General features: G+C 40.8%; 1 protein-coding gene across 4 annotated transcripts in view; it reads left to right on the plus strand.

Moving 5' to 3' along the window:
* Positions 1-8,676: 8,676 nt before the first annotated feature.
* Positions 8,677-20,720, plus strand: part of IBTK (inhibitor of Bruton tyrosine kinase) — an 82,855-nt gene continuing 70,811 nt past the window's right edge. For 3 of the 4 annotated variants that reach the window (XM_080663519.1, XM_080663518.1, XM_080663520.1), the window contains exons 1-4: positions 8,688-8,860; positions 12,831-13,507; positions 16,914-17,010; positions 18,364-18,488. In XM_080663519.1, coding sequence (XP_080519645.1) covers positions 13,187-13,507; positions 16,914-17,010; positions 18,364-18,488 — 543 coding nt within the window. In that variant the 5' untranslated portion in view covers positions 8,688-8,860; positions 12,831-13,186. Of the gene's footprint in view, positions 8,861-12,830; positions 13,508-16,913; positions 17,011-18,363; positions 18,489-20,720 lie in introns of all 4 variants that reach the window. The other variant, XM_080663517.1, reaches the window with a different exon arrangement.

Consider the following 20,720-nt stretch of genomic DNA (forward strand, 5'->3'; position numbering starts at 1 on the left):
TATGTTCATGATATATCCTTTTCCATTCATTTACTTTTAATCTATCTGCCTCTTTATATTTAAAGTGAGTCTCTTTTAGACAACATATTCTTGGGTGTTTTTTAAAAAGTTCATTGGGACAATCTCTGCCTTTCCATTGGAGTGTTTAGCATTTAATCATTTAATGTGATTATTGATAAGGCTGTATTTATTTCTATCATGTTATTATTTTTTTCTATTTGTTTCATCAGATTTTTGTTACACTGTTTCTGGTTTCTTGCTTCCTTTAAATTACTTGAATCTTTTCTATAATTCCATTTTAATTTATGTGTGGCTTTTTAGCTATACCTCTTTCCATTAGTATTTTTTACTAGCTGCTTTAGGAATCACAATATGTATTACTAGCTTTCCACAGTCTACTTGAGTTAGTATTGTACTAATTCACATAAAATACAGAAACCTTGCCTTTGTGTAGGTCCATTTACCTACCCCACTCTGTCCTTTAGGCTATAGTTGTCATTCGTGTTATGTCTAAATTCATTATAAACTAAAAGGCAATGTCATAGCTTTTGCTTTGGAGTCATGTGTTTAAAGGTATTGATAGGAAAATAAACTTTCCTATGCAGGGATTCTCATTATTTACAGTAGTTATGTTCTATAAAGTCACTACAAACATCAAGTTAGTAAAATTGAGCCCTCATTCCTTGGGGAAATACAAGGTTAGGTTCCTGTGAGCCTCTGGTCACAATATTGCCAACTGATCAACCTTATTTAATTTAAATTGTTGAATCATTAACATTGAACTGATGGCTGACAGCACTACAATTCATGCTTGAACAAAGCTTATCTAACATGCATTTTCCCATAAAGCACTTTATATCCTTCTTGGGCTTAGAAACTAGATATCACTTCAGCATTACATTTGAGGGCCATTTTAAAGAGAAAAATCATCAAGAAAGAGCATAAATATGCACAAAATATGGCACTAGTCAGGGGTGGGCAAACTTTTTGACTCGAGGGCCACAATGGGTTCTTAAACTGGACCGGAGGGCCGGAACAAAAGCATGGATGGAGTGTTTGTGTGAACTAATATAAATTCAAAGTAAAGGAGCGGAGGGGAGAGCAAGAGAACTGGATAGAACAGCAGGATCCGGCCCGCGGGCTGTAGTTTGCCCAAGGCTGCACTAGATTGACACAGAAAGATACCCGTTTACATTATGGGGGCTGAAACAAGAAGGCAGAGCATGGCCTTGTTTGAACTCAGCTGGGAATCTACCACTGAGCGACTGTAATTTTTCACTGTTCTGCACATGTCCCTGAATGATTGCGAAAGCCCTGAGTATTGATTTGGGGGTTACAAATAAATTTTAGCAAGTAGACGAATTCATGAATACAAAATCCGTGAAAAGAGCGTTGACTGTTTTACCTTGAATATTTTCTATTTCTCATGTTCTTCCTTCCTTCCTGAAATTTTGAGTTCCCCTTTGTTAGCATTCCCTTCAGGCCAAAGAACTTTCTTTAGCATTTTTATGAGACAGTTCTGATGGGACTAGTTCTCTTTAGTTTTTTCTTTTTCCTCTGAAAATATCTTTATTTTGCTTTCATTATTGAGGAGCATATTCTGGATTGACAGTTTCATTCTTCAGCTCTTTAAAGATACTGATATCCTGCTTCATCAGATTTTTGTTACACTGTTTCTGGTTTATTGCTTCCTTTGGATTACTTGAATTGGTGTGGTTCAGTTGGTTGGGCATTGTCTTGTGCACCGAAAGGCTGCTGGTTCAATTCCCGGTCAGGGCACATGCCTGGGTTGTGGTCAATCCCCAATTCAGGGACCTGCAGAAGACAGTGATGTTTCTCTCTCTCTCTCTCCCTCTCCCTTCCTCTCTCTCTAAAAATCAATGAAAATATATATTTAAAAAAAAAAACAAAAACCTTTAAAGATATTGATATACTGTCATCTTCTTAGTTTCTGTTGTGAAATCCATAGGGTTTCAAATCATTAATCTTTGTATGACATAATCCATTTCTCTCTGAATGCTTCCAGATTATTCTTCATCTTTGCTTTTCAGCAATTTGACTACGATGTTTCTAGGCATACTTATCTTTGTATTTATCATGCCTAAGTTTTGCTGAGCTTCTTGGATCTGTAATTTTATGTCTTGCAGGATGTTGGCTTTCCTCAAATATTTGGGAATTCTTGGTTTTGTGATCATCTGTGTATTTGAGATTCATTTGTTAAAAATTGCTTATGGAGGAGGCTATGTCTGTTTTACACTCTCCCTGAGGGGAGGAATAAGATCTTTTGTCACCACTGAGTACCTGTCATCAATAGAGGTATGGGGAAGGGTGTGGGGAAGGGTGAGGCGAAGGGTGCGGCCTGGTGTTGAACAGGAAAAACTAGTAGCTACAATTCTGAGTATAAGAGTTTCCTGATTATTCCAGGTGTCACCAGCCACAGAGCACTGTACTTTATTCTACGTGGAGACAGGTACAGATGCCTCTGTTGCTATTGTGGAGTGGGGGATGAGGAAGCTTCAATGGGCTCACTGCTCCTGCTGTGATACTCCAATTAATTTCTTTGTGGTTTAGTCTGGATTCCTTCCTGCTCCTAATAGCCACCTCTAGATGTGAAACCTTTTGGTGCCGCTACTATCTTTCATAGCAGTCTTGTCTTCTTTTTGTTTGGAACTGTCAATCCTTCCTTCTGACCCATCCAGCCTTCTATCCATCTTTCAGGGAATCCTCATACATTCTGTTCTGGACCATCAATAGCTAACCTTCTTATTTTCCAATGCACTTGTGAATTTAATTATTTTAAATATATATATTTTCTTGTGAATTTAATTATTTTAAATATATATATTTTCTACCAGGTCTAGGGATTTGTGCGATAAAAAGAAAACTAAAGTATGTGTCCAGTCTGCCAATTTATTATTTATTTTTAAAATATATTTTTATTGACTTAGAGAGGGAGAGACAGAAACATCAATCATGAGAGAGAATCATCAATTGGGTGCCTCTTGCATGCCCCCCACTGGGGATCCAGCCTGCAACTACAACCAGGGCACATGCCCTGACCAGGAATTGAACCATAACCTCCTGGTTTATAGGTCGCTGCTCTGACACCGAGCCACGCCAGTTGGGCCAGTCTGCCAATTTAAATCAAACTTGTTTTTCTTTATTTTTTTAAGCAAGTAGTGATGATAGCAGCCTGTTTATTTATGCAGTTAGGTGTGGGGGTTCAGAACTAGTCACCCAAGATGTGCCTCTATTGTCTACGGATTGTTTTGATCTAAAGGCAGCTTTAGCTGCAGGCTTAAGAGAAACTTCTGCCTCTCCCTTAACTACCTAGAAGAATTTGAACTAGGGGCCTTGCCTGTAATAAGAGATTATCAGAGATAACTTCTTTTGAGCTTTCTGTAGGGCAGGACACGCTTCTATTTTCTAAACATCTGCTCTTCATATGGCCTCTCAATTACCCTTTGAAGCCCCCAAAGCACCTTACCTCATTCCTAGCTCAGAATGTCCCATATACCCATTTCCTTTTTCTCTTCTTAACTTCTCCTGCATGTGGGGTCTCTGACTCTCATGTATTTGAGTTTTATATATATATGTATGCAATAAACTTGGTTGTTTTCTCTTGTTAATCTGTCTCACGTCTATTTGATTATTAGAGCCAAAAGAACCATGAGGGGAAAGGCAAGTTTTCTCCTCACCCCACATAGGTAAGGAAGGAACACAAGCAATTCTAAGTAAGATTCTCAGTCACAGTCAAGGGGAAGAGAGAGTTTGGTGAGTTCAGATTGTTCTGATTCTAAACGAATGCTAAGCCCTAACCGGTTTGGCTCAGTGGATAGTGTTGGCGTGCGGAATCAAGGGTCAGAGAGAGTTTGGTGAGTTCAGATTGTTCTGATTCTAAACGAATGCTAAGCCCTAACCGGTTTGGCTCAGTGGATAGTGTTGGCGTGCGGACTCAAGGGTCCCATGTTGGATTCCGGTCAAGGATATGTACCTTGGTTGTGGGCACATACCCAGCAGGGAGTGTGTAGGAGGCAGCTGATTGATGTTTCTCTCACATCCATGTTTCTAACTCTCTATCCCTCTCCCTTCCTCTCTGTAAAAAATCAATAAAATATATTTTAAAAAATAAATAAAAAATAAAAGAATGCTAAGCTTACCAAATTCATATGTTTGATTTCTTACAAGTTTTACTTGTTTGTGTAGGCTTTGAATTTGCCTTGAATTTCTCCACTATTTGCCTTGAATTTTTAGATGTGTTGGTGGACTCTTGTTTTCAACCTCATACAGTTCTCAAGTTATATGCAAACACTGCCATCTTGTGGGTCATTCCTGGTGTCTTCCATCCCACCTGTCACAGGATCTCATGCAAATATATCCATCCAGAAGAGTAGAGGTATGTCAACTTTTACAAAGTGCAAAGTGTTCTACTAAGAGCATTGCAGATAGTCATCTCATTTAAACCTCGTAAGAACTTTATGAAAGAAGTGTTACTGAAAGGGGGACCTGGCCCTGAGCTGGGCTGCCTAGGGCCAGCTGGTAGTGTGTGGGTTCTTGACTTCGTGCAGGAAAAATGTCACAATAGGAGTCCAGATGAATTTTAGAGGATGTTTATTAAAGCTGGGGATATGAAACAAGAAAGGGCTGGGGAAATTAGCTTAGGATGGTCTGCTTTGGCTTACTAAGAAGTCAGAGAAAAGGCGGCCTTGGGGACAGGTTCTGAGGGTTTGTCCTGGATGAGCTGATGCTGCTCATTATTATTCATTGCTGCCTTGATTGCACGCCTGTGGGGGAACAAAAAGGGGTAGTGTAAGGAGGAGGGAGAGCTTGCCCTGAGTCCTTTGTTTTCAGGGGTTTTAAACTCTGGGCATTTAGGAGAGATTTTAGGGGACTTTATGCTGATGTACCAAATTTATTCCCTTAACTTCATCTGTCCTTTGGTGTGGTTGGCAAATGGCACTAATTGGAATTCTGCTGTCTCCCTGAGTAGGGTGATTCAAACTATTTACCCTCTGGTTGGCGAGGAGAAGTGCAAACCATTTCCTCTCAAATGTTCCTGGTTTAGAGAAGGTAGGATTTACTAGATGGCTGCAAACTGCTGTTTAACTATCTGTCTCTGTTTCCCTATTCCGCTGGTCCTGGCTTATTGTCCTGTCTCAGAAGTACTATTAATCCTATGTTAGAGATGAAGAAACTGGTTATGCAACTTGCCTGAGGTTTCAAAACTAGTAAGGATAGAAGTCTATTTTCTATCTAGGCAGTCTGCTTCCACAGCCCTTGCTTTTACTGCATCCACATGTGAAACTAATAAATCTGAAAACAATATAGATTCTATATAGTGTGTAACAATAATATGAATAAGTTATAGAAGCAGTAGAGGGGAGGGGACAACTGTTAGGAAAGGGCATCAGGAGAAGATTCCCAGTTTGGTGAGACGGCGGTCTCCTCTAAGTGAGGATTTGAAAAATAATCATTACAGAGGAAGAATGCACCTGGGGCCATATCTCCTGGATCTAATAATATAGAAACACCCAATAGTTGTTTATTGTTTTGTCTGCCCTATTACTGCCTTCTGTGGGTGAACTACTCTTTACTTGGCTTCAGCCATATGACTAATAGAGATTGCCAATCATGGTATCCTTGACTCTTCACCTAATCTAAGCCAATATGAACCCATCGGGAGGGCTGCTGGAATTTTCGTGCTTGAGGCAGAGGGCTCAGTGATCTCTTCCCTCATGGCAAAGTTCTGTATCAAAAAGCTATTACCAGACAAGGCTTTTCATATGGGTGACAGTCTGGAGCAGAAGAGAATAAAGCCAAACAATAAGGTTTTAGTCATTTCTAGGCCCACTGTACTACTAACCTTCCTGTAGTAATAACCATTCTTGCAGAACCTAATCAGGTTTGGGTTTTGGTCTATTGAAACCATACACGTTCTAATATTCTCTCTTCTGGCACCAGCTGAAGTAGGGCCAACCCTGGCAACCTCTATACAATTTGAACAACAGCAAAATACATTTTGATTATAGATAGCCCTATCTATTTATTTTGGAAAAAAGGCATTTAGGGAGTTTATTGCAGATGCTATCTGGCTTAAAACCAGTTCTGCAGTGCTCTCCTTTGGCCTCTCCTCCAATGCCATGCCTGATGCCTGGGCTGTTCGTTTTCTGTTTCTCCCTTTCCAAATCATTGGAGTCGTTGACAGCCATCTCTAGATCTAGTTCTTCCTCTAAGTCTTTTTTTTAGAAATTCCAATTATTTTTCAAATTTTGATTTTTTAAATCAATCAAGTAGCATTTAATTATTGCAAACAATAATAAATTATAAAATTCAAAATGATAGGAACTAAGAATCATGGATACCCTCACACAGACATAATCATTGTTATGGGTATATTTATCTTTCTTCTATGTGTAACAAAAATTTTTAAAAAGCCAAACAAAATGACTATTTTTAATGTCTTCCTTCCCTACCCACCTATAGTGCATTTTTCATTTAATTGTATTTTGTTTGTACTATTTCCTAATCATTTCATATGATATTCTGTCCTGAAAATAACCAATATCTTTGAAGGAACTTAATTTTCCAAGGAAATGGGGAGTAATTAGACATCCTTGGTCTGGATTGTTCTTTTCTTTCCTGCTTCATCCAGTTATCTCCTACTCATTCTTCAGATCTTAGTTCAAGTGTCACTTCTTTGGGAAATCAGATTAAATGTAGCATAATATTCTTTGCAGGCCTTGTAAAAGTTGCAGTCTCTTCTTTTTAAAAATTTATCTTTATTTTTGAAAGTATTACAGATGCTCCCCACCCCTTTTCCCTAACTGACCCCTTCCACCCGCAATCTATTCTTGTTTGGGATTATCTGCGTCTATATGTATTTTTGTTCACTATTGGATGCCCTATGCTTACCACAGGAGCCTGACACTTGACAATTGTTAAAATGAATGACTGGAATAATTCCACTGCTACTTCTTTAGTTATAAAAAGTAACATTTACTATTTATGATGTGTTATAATGTGGTAGGCACTCTACTAAGTGCTGTTCATCTCTATCCATATAATCACATTTTCACAACTCTAAAATTCATTATTGCCCCTATTCTACAAATGAAGAAACTAAGGCTTCTGAAAAGCTAATTAGGGGGGGTGGAGGTATTGAGCAAAAAAGAAAAAAAAGAGAGAGAGAGAGAACTTATGTACATGGACAACAGTGTGGTGATTATGGGGAGGAGGGAGGTAGAAGGGGGCATAGAGGGGACAAAATAAAATAAATTTAAAAAAGCTAATTAACTCACCAGGATCCAAATAAGACACAGATAAAAGGTTGAAGTTACATCAATGCATTTATTTACATTATTAGCTTTACTTGACATTATTGGCTTCTTTGTTCATGAATATAAAAGTCATTATACAGGGCGTGGCAAAAGTAGGTTTACAGTTTTTAGTATGTGAAACAGTTTATTCTTATATTATTAATTAATCATTGTATTAATTTATTATTGTTATATTCCATACAAACAACTGTAAACCTACTCTTGCCACACCTTGTATTTATAGTTTATTTTCAAAATCACTCAACTTTTACATTACACACTGGTTTTTGTTACATGTTAAAGTAGGAAGTAGGGCACCTAGAATAAGGGATAAAGAGCGAGAATATTGAATTGGAAAGGGCAACAGGAGAGCTAGTTATTCTCCCTAATTAGCCATATGGCTTTGGACTTCCACAAGGAAGGCTACCAAAAAAGAAAAAAAAAAAAAGGTAAAGCTGAACAGGTTGCCCTTAAGACATCTAGTTCAACTCCTTCGTTTTATAGATGAGACTACAGGGTTTGCATAATTGACAGCGTGGCAGAGCTGTATGGCCAACCAGCTCCTAGTGTTGTTTGCTCTGAGTCACACCGCCCCCCCAGAACAAACATTTACTGAGTGCCTACTGTATGAGGCATTCCGCAGCGTTCCCATTCAGTCTCCCAGTATTGATTATTGGCTACTATTGGCTATTTTCTTTCCTCCCTAATTTTTTTCCTTCACTTCTAAAACGCTCCTTTAGGTGCAGTTAAAGGGGAGTGCAAGCCTAGCGTCAGGCACTAACGGGCGTGACCCGGTTGGCAGCTGGTCAAGAGGGCAGTGACCAAGGGAGAGACTCCCCGATAATCTCTAGGTGCATGAGTAAGCCACGGAGGGGCGAGACTGCGTCTCCTCGGGACAACGCCTATGGCTTTCCATGACCCCACTAGTAGGGCGATGGGAGGAACCACTTCTGTGCAAGATCCCTGGCCTTTGGCTTCTGCTGTGGTGGCCGGCTGCCCCAGGCATTCAGCCAGGTCTCCAGAGCTGTCTCTCCACCGGGTTTATCCTGAATTTCGAGTCTCCAGCTGTCGGGAGAGCAACGTTTCCACTCGGGCGACAGCAGACCCCGAAAGGGCATTTCCACCCCCGCTGTTGGCCCTGAGTCCCGGCCACTGCCTTTCCCCACCCCCGGCTCGCGCCCGCTGCCCCAAGGCCGCAGGTCACGCTCCCTTCGGGCTCCAGGGAAAGGCCACGGCTTAGGTGCTGCCACGCGAGGCCTTCTGGGCAGACGGCAGCCAATCCCCGGGAGGCATCCACGAGCCCCAGCCAATCAACGCCCGTCTTATTCCTGGGTACAACCCGCCCCAGCCTTTTCTCCTTGCCCCCTCCCCGGTGCCGGTAGTCGCGGCTGTAGGTTCAGCCGCCTCTGCAGCTCCCCTGGTCTGGGGCCTGGTTGCCCCCTGGCGCCCTTGGGTTCCTCCCGTCGCCTTCACTGAGGATGTGTCCCTGCGCGGCTGTGTGCGCACCCCGCGGAGACCGCCGGCGCACTTTCATCTAGCGACTGGTGAGGGAGGGCTCGGCCGGACCGCGCGCAGCGGGCCCAGACGGCTGCGTCCCTCCAGCCGGGGGGCAATGGGACGGCGTTCACTCTCCGGAGGGTGCGGGCGGGCCGCGGGAGGGGGCCCGGCGGCGCCCAGGCTGCCGGGCTTCGTGCGAGACCTTGCGGGACGGGCGGAGAGCCGGGTTCCCGGAGCCACCTTCCCGCCGCTGCCCTCAGCTATGAATGGTGTATCTGGGCGGCGCGCTACCTTGGAGACCTGCCTGACACGCCCTCTTACGCTGTTGCTGTGCGAGTTTCAGATAGTTGTGCTGTGTCCCTTCCCTTGGAGCCTTGAGCTTTGAATTTGAGGCCATTCCTCGAGGTGTTTTCCCCTTCCCGGGGTTGCACAGTTTGAGTCCACTCCCGGATGCTAATTCGGGAATTCAGTGTGAGTTGACTGTGCGAAAAGGGAGCGGTTCCTTTTGCGGAGAGGGACCCAGAGGGCTTTTGCTCTTGTATCATGTTGTCAGGCCCTAAAGTAGTTTTAGACAGTGGGAACCCAACTCTGTGCCTACAAGTAAGGGTAATTTTTTTCAACAGCAATATTCTACCTCTCATCGAAGGTTTCCCAACTGCATTTTAAGAGTATTTTGGGAAGAATAGGTAGAATCTAGAATCCTCTTTTCTCTGTGTGATTTATTTTTTTTTGTGTGATTTGTATTTGGGCTACTTAAACTTCCACACCAATTTCCTCACTATGAAATGGAGTTAATCATATACAAGGGCAATACTGCGGCTGAAAAGAGGATTACATTAGTTAATTTATGTAAAGCACTGTGCTTGTACACATGAACGTTTAAGAGATGGTAGATATTATGTTTGTAAGCCATGGGCAAGTTGGCAGCCCTGTAAAGATTTGGTTGAAAAGCATTCCAAATAGAAAGAACTCTAATATAGTTAGGCCATTTCTTGACATCCAGCCTGTATGTCAATATGTCCCCTTTCCTCCCTCTTTTTAAACATTTGTTAGGTGCTTACATATGGAATTGTCTCATTTATTTTTCAGAAGGAGATAGTTGTTATCCCCTTTTTACAAGTGAGAGAATTGATACTTAGGAAATGGTGTTTTTCCCAGGGTCATTTATCTAGTTAGTGGTGTACCTGGGTTACCAGCTCAGGTGTTCTGAATTCAGAGTCTGAACTTTATGTGCTGCAATGGTCACCAGGCCTAATTGGAATCCTCTTCCTGAAGTCACAAAGCTATTCTTAGCACATGTAATACAGGCATACCTTGTTTTATTGCCCTTCACAGTATTGCACTTCACTGATGTGTGTTTTACACATTGAAGGCAAGACCTTCCACTAACAAAAAGATTACAACTCGCTTTATTGCGGTGGTCTGGAAGTGAACCCGCAATATCTCTGAGGTATGCCTGTGCAGATACTGGTTTATTTTGGTTGGATATGTCAGAATAGCATGATCAGATTTGTGTTTTAGAAAGATAACCGAACTCTTAACCAAGCATAAGTAGAATTGTGAGCCATTGTGCGGGCTCAACCACCACTGGCTGTAGTGGACCAGTCTTCACGGTTGAACAATTGCCTGTAGCTATTAGCACTTCATATGCATCACATATAAAACAAATTTTCAATTTTAATTTTTATTTATTCTTTTGTTTAAATTTTTTTTTGTTTTTCTGATTACCAAAGAATTTACATAGTCAAGAATTTCTGTAATTAAGCCAGAAACCTGGGTGTTATCACCACATCTTGTCAATTCAAGATCCTAAATTAGTCTCTGAATTGCTCATTTTCTTTATTCCTAAAAAAGGCAGATAAGGCTGTCTATACTCTAGTCTTTTCTTGTGTATATATTAGGCCTCACTCATTACTGTCTTCTGAATTGCTTGGAATTTTCAGAATGGACCAGGATAATCCTAATGCTTTTATATTTACTGGTCCCTCTGCCTCAAATGCCTACCCACCCTGAATTTATCAGGCATACGTGCTCATCTTTTTAAAAAAATACATTTTTATTGATTTCAGAGAGGGAGAGAAAGGTAGAAACATCAGTGAATCATTGAGCGGCTGCCTCCTGCGGGCTCCACACTGTGGACCTAGCCTGCAACCTTGGCTTGTGCCCTGACTGGGAATCAAAACTGTGACATCCTCATTCATAGGTCCATGCTCAATCACTGAGCCATGGCTGCCAGGCAAATGTGCTCATTTTAAGTCTCAGCTTAAACTTCTCCTGTAGGAAATCTTCCCTAGATCCCTCTTGTCCACTCCCCATTCCTATGAGTTGTTTGTTTTATCTTCACCATAATAGGTTTATGATCATGATACATTTTTACTACCTGCTTAAATAAAATCAGACTTCTCTACCAAAGTGCTATCATTTAGTGATTGAGACTGGTTAATCCTATATAATAAAAGGCCAGAGGCATCACGACCGAAACGACCAGAGACCAGACCACCACAGCCCCTCATGAGCTGTCCCTGCCCACAAGCAAGCGTTTAGGGGCAATTAGGCAGGCAGGCAGAGTGGTTAGGGGTGATCACGTAGGCAGACCAGCTGTTAGGGGTGACCAAGTAGGCAGGCAAGTGGTTAGGGGCAATCAGGCAGGCAGGCAGAGTGGTTAGGGGAGATCAGGTAGGCAGGCGAGCGGTTAGGGGCAATCAGGTAGGTAGACGGCCCCTTGCTGGGCTGACCCCATCCCCCAGCAAAGAAAGAGGGAGGCCCAGGCCAGCCAAGCCATCGCACCCCAGCCTGTAACCTGCAGAGGGAGGCCACAGATTGCAAGCAGTGGCAGCGGTGGGGGTGGGGCCAGCTGCCTGCAGCCAAGGGAAAGAAATCCCTGATAGGCCCTGATCTCAGGCCAGGCCTAGGGACCCTACCCGAGGGGTCCCGGATTGTGATAGGGTGCAGGCTGAGCTGAGGGACCCCCCCAAGTGCATGAATTTTCATGCACTGGGCCTCTAGTAGATAATAATTCTTGTTCAATCAATACAGTTGTTAAATGAGCTATGCTTTCATTTAAGTATTATCCTTGAACCTATATTTATCATCTTACCTAAAATATTTAAGTCCTATTTATTTTTGTATTCCCATTACCTTGTGCTCTACTGTGGATGCACTGGAGAAGCAGTGTAGTGTTGTAGAAATAGCTTGGACTTGACTGTTAAACAGATCTGTGTTTGAATTCTAACTCTTCTACTGGTGGTATGATTTGCAATGTAAAATACTCAGTATGTATTAGATGCTTAATATTTATTTCCTTTTCTTTGTCTTTCAGTAAGCATTTGTGTGAATGCATAAGTAAGATTTACTAGGTATCCTATATAATAAAAAACTAATATGCAAGTCGTCCAAATGGTGGAATGACCTGTCGCTATGACGTGCACTGACCACCAGGGGCAGACGCTCAATTCAGGAGCTTCCCCCTGGTGGTCAGTGCGCTCCCACAGGGGGAGTGCGGTTCAGCCAGAAGCCCTGAGCTGGGCTCACCTTAGCGCTAAGGATATCTGGCTGCTGGCTTAGGCCTGCACTAGAGGAGCGGGCCTGAGCCACCAGTTGGACATCCCTTGAGGGCTTCCAGACTGTGAGAGGGCACAAGCCAGGCTGAGGGACCCCCCCTGAGTGCACGAATTTCATGTACCGGGCCTCTAGTTGGAAATATGGACCTGGAATTTAGAAGAGACGTGTGGGCAGGAAACCGATTTGGGAATTATGAGCATGTACGTTAAAGTCTCACATGAGAGATTGAAATTATTCAGGGAGGATACCAAGTAGAGAGGAAATAAGACTGAAGATGAAATATTGAGAGAAGCCCAACATTTAAAGGTTAGGGGAAGGGATGATAATGCTTGTGCCGCATCAGCACAGCCAAGGGTTTGGTGAGCCTGAGGGAGGGCCTAGATGTATTGTGAAATACTTGAGGAGAGTGAGAGATTTTGTATTTTCACTTTCTCTTCCTTCTCCCTTCTCTTACAGGTCACCCTTGCAATTATGGATATTTAAAAGAATCAGACAGTGTGGAGGGGGAGTCCCCCTCCTCACTCCCCCTTGGTGCTTGACTCCAGGAATAATATATAAACTGTGGAAACTTTTTAAAAAACGAACTTGTATTTAATATAAATTTTATAGCGCTATTTATAATTTTTTGATTAAGTGCCAACACCAATTGTACTAAGATTTATAGTTTTATACTGTTGCCGTTAGGGTTTAAGTTACAATCCTAAGCAGGCCATTTATTCTCTAAAAATTTTTTCTGAGTAGCACCTTTGTGCCCTGTTTTTCATTTAAAAAATAGTTTTATCTAAAGAAATAGCAGTATAAAAACAATTAGGATGAATTCTTCCATCCCCGACTGCACATTAAAGTGTCGATCCCTGAAGCATGCTTTGGATGTCCTTTCTGTGGTAACCAAAGGGAGTGAAAACCAGATTAAGGCCTTTCTCTCCAGTCATTGTTATAATGCTGCAACTATCAAGGATGACTTCGGCAGAAATGCCCTCCACCTTGTTTCTTCCTGTGGGAAGAAAGGAGTATTAGAATGGCTTATTGAGAAAGGAGTGGATCCATTGGTGAAAGACAAGGAGTCAGGATGGACAGCGTTGCACAGAAGCATCTTTTATGGACATATTGACTGTGTTTGGTCTCTGTTGAAGGTAAGTGTAATTTGTTTATTTAAAACTATTATGTCTTTCTTGAAAGGAGAGTAGAATACATCCTTATTTTATTCCATTAGCAATTTAGTTTCAAGATACTCTTTTTAATCCTGACTTTTTTGGTAATATATGGGCAGCGGTAGCCCGATAGCCATATTAAAGTAATTCAACTTAGCTCATAAGCAGTTTGGAAATATTAATGAATCAGGCACTTCTGCTGAACCACTTCATGTCATCTTGGCCTTATATCTTACTCCAGCCATAGCTGTGGTGACCAATGTGCACAGGCTTCTAGTAGCTTTGTGTAGGTATAATCTGCATTTCTTTTCTGGCATGTATTGCATGCCTCCGATTTTATGCCTCAAGGCTTTTCAAATGCATGACCAGTTAAAAGTATGGGAGAGTTAAAGTCCCTATAAGAGCAGCTCTCCATTAATGAAGAATGGGAACCTGGGAACTAGGGGTAAATACTTCCTTCTTCCCTTTGTTCCTTGATAGGACAATTATTCTGTAGTATATTTTATAAGGTCCTGGTAGGATCATGCACTAGCCTCCTTAACAGTGGCCTATTCAGTAACACATCCTTGTATTGTTTTTTTATCTTCTTTCCTTGATTTACTCTCCTGGTCTCGCAGTGCTGCTTTCTAGGATGTCTTCCCAAGAAAATTACCTGTGTGCCAGTCTATCTTATGCTTTGTTTTGGGGAAGACAGTAAAAACAAACAAAAACAGTTTTCTATTCTTGCAGATAGACATTTCCAGTAGTGTTACTAGTGGAATAGATGTGTCTAAAGTCCTTTTGCTCCTTGTAGGGCATTGGCATGAAATGCTCAGGTTAATAAACCTGGTATAGACTTAGATGCTTTTTAATATGCTAATGGATTTATCTACTGTTTTGGGGCTCTTTAAAGAGTTGTTTTTTTAGTCCTCACCAGAAGGTGTGTTTTTAGAAAGAGGGGGGCCGGTGAGAAAAAGAGAGAGAAACATCAATGTGAGAAAGAAACATTGAACGGTTGCCTCCTTTATGCGTCCTGACCAGGAGTCGAACCCGCTACCTTTTGGTGCAGGAGATGAAGCTCCAACCAACTGAGCCACGCTGGCAAGGGCAAGAATTGATTTTTGAAGAAATGGGATAGAGTACACACTGGTCATCCTGCTACTTTTAGAATTTAAGATAAGCATGTTAAAGTTTCAGAGCCCACCATTTCTAGGGAGCTCTAAAGCCAAAAAAGAGTCCCTAGTCCTTTATGTAGGTTGGGCTACTTAGGGTAACCCAGTATATGTAGTCTTACTAGCGTTCAGTTGGTATAAGTAAAGTTTAGAACAAATTGACAAAAGTTTCAAAATAAACTCTCCAGGGATCTAAGTTTCTGGGATCCCATTTATCATTCATAGCTTGGAACACTCTGCCCTAGAATATACCTGCCACACTCTGTAAAAGGCCAAGCTTAGGTCTTCCCATATGGATTTATTGTGTCTAATTTTTTTGAAAGCAGTAAGCAACATAAAGTTTTAAATTTATTATGATCTTAGATTACTTCTGATTTTTGTTTTACTTATTTTTTCACTAATGAGTGTTTTTTGTTCATTGACAATCCTTGTGAAATCAGGTATTATAACCAACTAGAACATAATAAAGTTAGAATTGGTTTTAGTTTATTAGAATCCATTGTTATGAGGTAATAGGGGATTTCCCTTTCCTGAGTAACCCAAAACCAAGTGTGCCAACATGTCACAGTTAGAGTTTAAAAACTTCCTGGTTCATCTCAGCCTATAACTACCCAGACAAACTCTGTGTGTGGACAGGCAGTGATGACTCGCACCAGTTAAAATAGAGGTGAGTGTTAGTAATTGTTTAATGTCTTATTAAACTACCAGAAAATATTAGAAGTTATTCTTTCAATTTTTTTTATATATATATATATTTATTGATCAGAGAGAAAGGGAGAGGGAGATGGAAACAATGATGAGGAAAAAGCATTGATCTGTTGTCTCCTGCACGTCCCCTACTGGGGATCGAGCCCACAACCTGCGTATGTGCCCTGACTGGGAATCGAACTGGGACCTCCTAGTTCAGTGGTCGGCAAACTCATTAGTCAACAGAGCGGCAAACCACAGCTCGTGAGCCACATGTGGCTCGCGAGCCACAGTTTGCCGACCACTGTCCTAGTTAATAGGTTGACACTCAACCACTGAGTCACACAGGCTGGGCAGAAGTTATTCTTGAAAAGGAGTACATTTTATATTTTATTTATTTAAAACATTTTTATTGATTTCAGAGAAGAAGGGAGAGGGAGATAGAAATAAATATCAGTAAGAGAGAGTAATTGATTGGCTGCCTTCTGCACGCCCCTACTGAGGATTGAGCCTGAAAACTGCGCTTATGCCCTGACAAGGAATCAAACCCTGACTTCCTGGTTCATAGGTCAGTGCTCAACCTGAGCCACACCGGCTGGGCATATATTTTATATTTCAGAAACTGTAATGATGAAGTAACAGTAATATGATTTGAACCAAGCTCTCTATCACCCCTTACCGTCATTATGATTTCAAAGACAGAAAGGGTGGTGATAGGAATAGGGTGTTCTATTTCATGTTTGAATTTTAATTGTAGAGATATAAAACTATACAGATTACTTTAAGTTCATCCTTAAACACACACACACGAAACCAAAATTAAACAATGCTATTAAAAATTTAAGGAAAAAACATGAAAACACATCACAAAAATAGAAATACAAGAATATAATAGTCTCAGTGTCAATAATAGATTCAATAGAATTCAAGGCAAAAAGATATGGAACATAGTTGGTCACATTATGTTTATGTACAGAAAATCCTATAAATATTTTTCTGCCGTTGCCTTGATATCTTTTCTTTTTAATTCTCACCCGAGGATATTTTTCCCATTGATTTTTAGAGAGAGTAGAAGGGAGGGGAGAGACAGAAACATCCATGTGAGAGAGACATACGGATTGGTTGCCTCCCACTTGCACCCCAACTGGGCCAGAGGTGAGCCTGCAACTGAGGTATGTGCTCTTGACCTGCATTCAAACTGGGACCCTTTAGTCCAAGGGCTAACACTTTAACCAGAAAGCCACACCAGCCAGGGCTCATTTTGATTTGAAATGTTACTTATTTCTTCATATTTTTTGGTCTTTCCTTAGTCTACCAAGAATTGGGTATTTGATTTCTCTTAGTTCTCTGAGAAAAATATGTGTTTGGTCATAGGAGATCATTGCTATTCAATGTTTGTTTTTTAAATGTTTTTGTGGGCTTAATCTGTATTTTTGATAAATAAGAATAAAATTAATGACTATAGGTAAATGGTTAAAAATACATGCATACAAATATGTATATATATATGTATACACACATATATTTTTTTTTTTTTTTTTTTTTTTTAGCATGGTGTTAGTCTGTATACCCAAGATAAAGAAGGCTTGTCAGCTTTGGATCTTGTAATGAAGGATAGACCAAATCATGTAGTATTCAAAAATACTGGTAAGAAAATTCCACACATATATATTCCATTAAGGTGCAGCTTAGAAAATTTTAATGACATTTTATTCTTGTTAAATATCTGAGGAAATTTGTGTTTATATCTCTGCAAAGAACTTTTACTTTGGTAAATGTGGGTTGATAATTTTGTCAGAATACCTCTGATAAAAGTTTTAGTTTATTGGAATCAGGACGCATAAAGAAGTCCAGTACACTTCCATTTTACATTTTTCAATTTTAATCTATTTTATGTCTATACAAGTAAAAACAGCCTACAAGAGAGAAGGCATTTAGAATTTTAGCTACTGTAAAGTCATTAGTGTGTATCTAGAAAATAGCATCAACATTTAAGGTAGAGGGAAAAAGGAAATGATTCTTCCACCTATATATTCTTCTAATTCTACTTATCCCTCCAATTTGCCCTTTGAGCTTTGGAAGTGGAAATTGGCTGAAAAAGAGAAGAGATTTAAATGGGACACTCTATAATTTTCATTTAACTAGTGATCAAGCTAAGAAAGGACTCATTCTTCATTTTATTTCTACCTTGGATACTATATTACAAAGGAATTATATGAGACTTCCAAAATAAAAATGAAGGTTCATATCATAAACTTAGCTGTGATTAAGTTTTATCCCAGTTTAATGGGTACCTTAATCTGTAGTTTTATTTATATCAATAAGGACCAAGCTATTGAAAGTTAATATTTCTAGCCCGGCTGGGCATGGCTCAGTGGCTGAGCATCAACCAATGAACGAGGAAGTCATGATTTGATCAGGGCACAGTTCCTGGTTACAAGCTAGATCCCTAGTTGGGGGCGGTGTAGGAGGCAGCCGATCAATGATTCTTCTTATTGATGTTTCTCTCCCTCCCTCACCCTTCCCCTCTGAAATTAATAAAAATATATTTTAAAAAATTAATATTTCTGTAGGAACAGTAATTAATATCACATTTGCTTTATTTAGGACCTTTATATATATGTGTGTTAATAACATTTTATGTTCAAGTATTATTTTCATGGAGACTAAGTGGTTATGGCAGGTGGTATTTTACTCATTTGGCAGTTAAACTTTAAACTTTAGTTAAACTTTAGAAACAAAGAACAAATAATAGATTGCTTGCATTGAGGCAGGCCTGTGCTGATTTGGATTTTCTGATTTCTGTTCTTAGAATTATATAATATATTAGTAGATTCATAATTTAAAAGAGAATGCTGGAAACATCTTTCTAAATATTGTGGTTAAATTTCTGTAAAGAATCATGTGAGAGATAAAATGATTAGTGGAATATATCTATAATTGAACTACACTAATATTTGTTTTAAAATATAAAAGTATAAAAATTAATTTTCATTTTAGATCCTACAGATGTCTACACTTGGGGAGATAATACAAATTTCACCCTGGGTCACGGAAGCCAGAATAGCAAACATCATCCAGAGTTGGTGGATCTGTTCTCTAGGAGCGGGGTTTATATTAAACAGGTATTTTGAAGTACAATCTAAGTACTTTTAGAATTAAAAAGAACTTGGAATTTGATAGCTCATCTTTTCTTATTTATTTAATTAATTAATTTATTTTTTATTTGTTTTTTAAATAAACCTTTATTGTTCAGATTATTACAGGTGTTCCTCTTTTTTTCCCCCATAGCTCCCCTCCACCTGATTCCCCACCCCACCCCATGCCCTTACCCCCCGCCACTGTCTTCGTCCATAGGTATAAGATTTTTGTCCAATCTCTTCCTGAACCCCTCACACCCCCTTCCCCCTGAGAATTGTCAGTCCACTCCCTTTCTATGTCCCTGATTCTATTATATTCACCAGTCCATTCTTTCTTCAGACTTTTTATTCACTTGATTTTTAGATTCACTTGTTGGTAGGTATGTATTTGATGTCATTTTGTTGTTCATAATTTTTATCTTTACCTTTTTCTTCTTCTTCCTCTTAAAGAACACCCTTCAGCATTTCATGTAATCCTGGTTTGGTGGTGATGAACTCCTTTAGCTTTTTCTTCTCTGTGAAGCTCTTTATCTGACCTTCAACTCTGAATGATAGCTTTGCTGGGTAGAGTAATCTTGGTTGTAGGTTCTTGCTGTTCATCACTTTGAGTATTTCTTGCCACTCCCTTCTGGCCTGCATAGTTTCTGCCGAGAAATCAGCTGACAGTCGTATGGGTGCTCCCTTGTAGGTAACTAACCGTTTTTCTCTTGCTGCTTTCAAGATTCTCTCTTTGTCTTTTGCTCTTGGCATTTTAATTATGATGTGTCTTGGTGTGGTCCTGTTTGGATTTCTCTTGTACGGGGTTCTGTGTGCTTCCTGGACTTGTAAGTCTATTTTTTTCACCAGGTAGGGAAAGTTTTCTGTCATCATTTCTTCTAATAGGTTTTCAATATTTTGCTCTCTGTCTTCTTCTGGCACTCCAAAAATTCGGATGTTGTTACGCTTAAAGTTGTCCCAGAGGCTCCTTACACTATCTTCATATTTTTGTATTCTTTTTTCTTTTTGTTTTCCTGGTTGGGTGTTTTTTTGTTTCCTCATATTTCAGATCTTTGGTTTGATTCTTGGGGTATGTTGATCTACAGTTGAGTTTCTATATATTCTTTATTTCAGACAGTGTATGCTTAATTTCTGACTGGTCCTTTTCCATTTTTTTGGCATTCTCATTAAGGTCCTTGAAGGTCTCATCAAGTTTCTCGGTAGTTTTTAGAAGATTCTTGAGTAACCTTATAAATTTGGTTCTGAACTCTATGTCGTCCAGTAGTTTGCTTTCCTCCATTTCTTTCATTCTTGACATGTTTCTTTGTCTCTGCATTTTGTTGCTTCCCTGTGTTGATGGAGTGGCTTTGTGTGGTAGGTGACCTATAGGGGCCAGTAGCTCAGCCTCCCCAATCACCTAAGGTGGACGCTTTTGGTACACCCCTTTGTGGGCTGAGTGCAAAGTCTTGGTTTAGTTAAGCCTTGATTGCTGTTGGTACACTGGGAGGAATTGACCTCCAGACCAATTGGCTGTGAGGACCAGCTGTGTCTATAATGGAAGAGCTGCTGCGCTGGAGACACGCTTATGGTGCAGGACTTGTTTCAGTGGGGCTTTGGTGCTCACTGAGTCTGCCTCTTGAATGTGTCACTTACGGATGTGAGGAGTTGAAATCTGGTGTCTCACACTGACCACTAGGTACACTGGCTTCTGGATCTCCAATGGGGTGCAGGTCAGATACTGTCTGAGGCCACCCAGCAGGCGCTACAGGGAGAACTACAGTTTTCTCCTCTTTGCTTGGGGTTTGGAGGTTTTGGAGCTGTCTGACCCGGGCTGCAAGTTTGCTAGGTTAAGCTGCGATAAGGCAGGCCATTCATATGCTAAAGCCACTGCTTTGAGCTTGGGTGGGTTTGTAGATTGTGCAGGGTGGGGTCTCAGGGCGTCACTAGGCTAGGGTGTGGCAAACAGCGATGGCTGCCAGTAAGCCAGCTCTGCGTCTCCGACTGCGTCTCCGCATCCCGCGCCTCAGCACAGTAAACAATTATTCCTGCGCGAAGCCCTGCAAGCAAGCCTCCCTCACTTCTGACCCGATGGCAGACAGTCCAGCTTCTTCCCCCGCGTCTCCCCAGAAACTGGAGTTCAGAGTAATCGGGAGCTTGTCTCCCTTCGGGTTGAAAAAAGCAGCGCTCCCAGTCGCCCGTCACCAGCCCGATTTGCCTGCCTCCGTACCTCAGCTTTTCAGC

This window comes from Plecotus auritus (genome assembly GCF_963455305.1).
Source record: "Plecotus auritus genome assembly, chromosome: 4".
NCBI classification, from domain to species: domain Eukaryota; kingdom Metazoa; phylum Chordata; class Mammalia; order Chiroptera; family Vespertilionidae; genus Plecotus; species Plecotus auritus.